The following is a 4134-nucleotide window of genomic DNA, read 5'->3' as shown; positions in this document are numbered from 1 at the left end:
CCCACCCACTGAGACAGTGGAGCTGATCTATTGGGAGCTCACCAAGGCCAGTTGGACTGTGACTGAAAAAGCATGGGATAAAACTGGATTCTCTGAACATGGCAAACAATGAGGGCTGATGAGAAGCCAAGGACAATGGCACGGGATTTTGATCCTACATAATGTGCTGGCTTTTTGGGAGCCTAGCTAGTTTGGATGTTCACCTTCCTAGATATGGATGGAGGGGGGAGGATCTAGGACTTACCACAGGGCAGGGAACCCTGACTGCTCTTTGGACTGGAGGAGGAGGGGGAGAGGAGTGGGGGTAGGGGGAGAAGGGTGGGAGGAGGGAGAGAAGGGTGGGAGGAGGGGGAGGGAAATGGGAGGTTGGGAGGAGGTGGAAACTTGTTTTTTTTTTTTTTTCTCCTTTTCTCAATAAAAAAAATCGGGATCTTGGGGGTGGGGTGGGAGAAGGGAAAGGGGAGATGGGGAGAGACAAGTGGGAAGGGTAGGATGGGGAGAACTTGGGGAAACGGGATGACTGGGATAAAGGAAGGTTGGATAGGGGATCAGGAAAGCACATATCTTAATTCAGGGAGCCATCTTAGGGTTGTCAAGAGACTTGGACCTAGAGGGGCTCGAAGGTGCCCAAGGTGAGGTCCCCAGTTAGTTCCTGGGGCAGCTGAGGATAGGGAACCTGAAATGATCCTATCCTATAGCCATACTGATGAATATTTTGCATATCACCATAGAACCTTCATCAGGTGATGGATGGAGTTAGAGACAGAGATCCACACTGGAATACTGGACTCAGCTCCTATGGTCCCAATGAGGAGCAGAAGGAGGGAGAACATGAGCAAAGAAGTCAGGACCACCCACGGAGACAGTGGGGCTGATCTATTGGGAGCTCACCAAGGCCAGCTGGACTGTGACTGAAAAAGCAAGGGATAAAACCGGACTCTCTGAATATGGTGGACAATGAGGGCTGCTGAGAAGCCAAGGACAATGGCACTGGGTTTTGATCCTACTTCATGTTCTGGCTTTGTGGGAGCCTAGCCAGTTTGGATGTTCACCTTCCTAGATATGGACAGAGGGGGGAGGACCTAGGACTTACCACAGGGCAGGGAACACTGACTACTCTTCAGACTGGAGGGGGAGGGGCAGAGGAGTAGGGAGAAGGGGAGAGGAGTGGGGGGGGAGGGGAGAGGTGTGGCTGAAGGGGAGAGGAGTGGGGGAGGGGGAGAGGAGTGGGGGGAGAGGAGTGGGGGGAGGGGGAGAGGAGTGAGAAGCTGGGAGGAGGCGGAATTTCTTTTTCAATAAAAAAATAAAAAAAATTGTATAAACAAATATGTGTGGGAACCTGTCTTCTGTTAGTTAACCCATGCACTAATATAGTGCTGTATATTTTCAATAATCAGAATTACACCATATTCCTATTGCATGACTTATTTTATTTAAATGGCTTCATTTATGAAATTATTCAAAGTATATTTGAGTCCTTTGCTAATTGAACAAGAAGACCATCTACAAATCATTGAAACAACAAAGGAAGATTGCAGAAATTTATGTATATCCATCTTATTAAAGTTAAATTTGGCTTGCTTAGGCAGAGCTTGGTTCATATATGATATAACAATCAACCAAAAAAGGTTAGGAAATTTTAGCAGGTGATGTAGGTTACTATTGAATAAGCTTTATTATACAAAGGAGTAGCACTTTACCATGGTATGAAGGTGAGAATCTACTTTTTCCTTTGGTACATTTCTTCCAAATACCATGTGCTATCATCTCTGGTCTAATGTTACTAATCCTGTATGTAGGCTAAATCTTCCAATGAATTGCAGAAGTTATTCAGAATAACTAATATAAGTCATTCTTTGCTGTGCAGACATTTACCTTTTGTATTAATTTTTTGAGGGCAACTTTGACATCTTTATTTCTCAGGCTGTAGATCATAGGATTCAACATAGGCACAACATTGGTATAAAACACAGATGACAATTTACTTTGTCCCAGGGAGCTGACTGATGGTGGCTGAAGATACATGAAAGCTGTGGAACCATAGAAAATAGCAACAGCCAGGATGTGGGAGCTGCAGGTGCTGAAGGCCTTGAGTCTACCCCCAGTGGAATGAATGTTGAGGATGCTGACAATGATGAAGATGTTAAATGAACCAAGGGACCATAATAGTACTTCATTGATAAAAGTACTAGAGCAAGAGAGCTCTAGTAATGGGAAATAATCACAGAAATAATGCCTTATTATATTAGCCTTACAGAAAAGCAATCTTATCATGAAGATAGCATAAGCTGTGGAACTAAGAAATCCCATACCAAATACCCCAGCTATCATCCACAAACAGACTTGATAAGACATAGTTACATTGTAAAGCAATGGGTTAGAGATAGCCACATAGCGGTCATATGCCATCACAGCCAACATGTAACAATCTGCAACACCAAAAACACAGAAGAAGTAGAACTGAGCCATGCATTCTTGGTAGGAGATGACATTCTTCTCTGTCACAAAGTTCACCAGCATTTTGGGAGTAACTACAGTTGACTGACAGCAGTCAATAAAGGACAGACTGCTGAGTAAATAATACATGGGTGTGTGAAGCTGAGAACTAAACACAATCAAGATGATCATGCCTAGATTTCCAACAACTGTAACCAAATAGACTCCCAGAAAGATCAAGAAAAGGGGCAGTTGAAGTTCTGGAATATCTGTTAACCCATCAAGGATGAATTCAGTCAATGAGGATTGATTTACTTGTTCCATTCTCTTCTGGAAACTCGACATGAGAAGAAAATTTTATATAGAAGAAAAATGTGAGTGTACATTCTCCTATCAATCAGTAAATTTTGAAACAATTAAAATTTTAGGTATCTTCAATCAGCTGTCAACCTATTGTTTACCCAAGTAATCAGAGATTTTGTAGTCCTGGAAAAGAGGTACACAAAGAATAATCAATCAGATGGTTGCATACTTGTGACTTTGTCATAAGAACTCTGTGTATGTGTACCCATTTCCTACTGACTGCAAACTATTCTAGCACCCCATATTGAGTGTTTCAAGTGTTTGTCATGTCTTAGTAATAGCACCTCTTTTTTGGTGGAAAATACTTTATATGTGGTAACTTAAAAACATTATGAAAAGACATAAATAGCAAACTCAATAGTGGCAGATAAATAAAAGCATTGGATAAAATTAATTAATGAATAAGCTTAAAAAACAGCTATGCTGATTTTCTTAGTTAAAATTTTGCATTTTCTTTGCTATTTCAAATTATAGCATTCATTATATTTTTTCATGAATGTTTTCTACTCTATGAATAATACTGTTTATTTAAGACAAGGGCTCCCAGACTGGCCTTAAATTCACGATCTTTGCCTATTTATTCCCATATTTTAGGGTAAATTTTTTAAACAAAGCTTCAGTCAGTACTTCAAATAATTCATTTTAGCCTTTTCATCTGCTAAAAGTATCCCATGAACTCCACCTGAATATATCACTTAAGAAATATATCCTTTTATATCCTAAGGACTTTGTTCCCTTGGATTCATTGACCACCTTGTATTATTGGGTTCCATCATTTGAATGTGGAATTGTTAGCCAGTGAGATCTCAATAACTCCTGTAAAAATCACAGGCTCTTATCGATGCTATTGGTCTTTCTAGAGCTCAGTGGAAAGACCTTGTTGCTGAAGGTACCCTGTACTTGGTAACTGAACTTGGAGATATCAGGACATTACTGGCCTGGAAGTGTCATTCTTATTGGCTATCTTTCACAGTACTGGGCATAATCTCAGACACTACCAGAGGAGAAAAATGCTCAAAAATCTTATCCAGCTCAGCACCCTGTGAGCTTTAAAAACATATGGACTTCAAAACAATCTATTTGTTACATTAGTGGAATATTGAACAATTTTGTGCTCCACAAGATAAAACTCCTGTATGACAACATTGTCATACTAAGAACCTCTTGACCTAGATGCCCATGAATGGACTGCATTTGATTATGAATATTTTAGTTTTCTATTTTTTAATTATTTTGTATAGATATTCCATGAACACAATGACGTTTTTGCTGCTGTTATATTATCTATTGAGCAAAGCACTATAATCCTACACAAAAATTCTGATTACTTTAATT

General features: G+C 40.2%; 1 protein-coding gene across 1 annotated transcript; it reads right to left on the bottom strand.

The window, feature by feature from the left end:
- Positions 1-1839: 1839 nt before the first annotated feature.
- On the bottom strand, positions 1840-2760 carry LOC142846788 (olfactory receptor 8G50-like). The gene has a single exon (XM_075967593.1). The coding sequence runs from the start codon at positions 2758-2760 to the stop codon at positions 1840-1842; it is 921 nt and encodes a 306-aa protein (XP_075823708.1).
- Between the last annotated feature and the right edge of the window lie 1374 nt (positions 2761-4134).

The sequence above is a fragment of the Microtus pennsylvanicus genome, chromosome 3, assembly GCF_037038515.1.
Source record: "Microtus pennsylvanicus isolate mMicPen1 chromosome 3, mMicPen1.hap1, whole genome shotgun sequence".
In the NCBI taxonomy this organism is placed as follows: Eukaryota; Metazoa; Chordata; class Mammalia; order Rodentia; family Cricetidae; genus Microtus; species Microtus pennsylvanicus.
The sequence above is the reverse complement of the archived record's forward strand: the minus strand, read 5'-3'. Positions and strand labels throughout refer to the sequence as shown.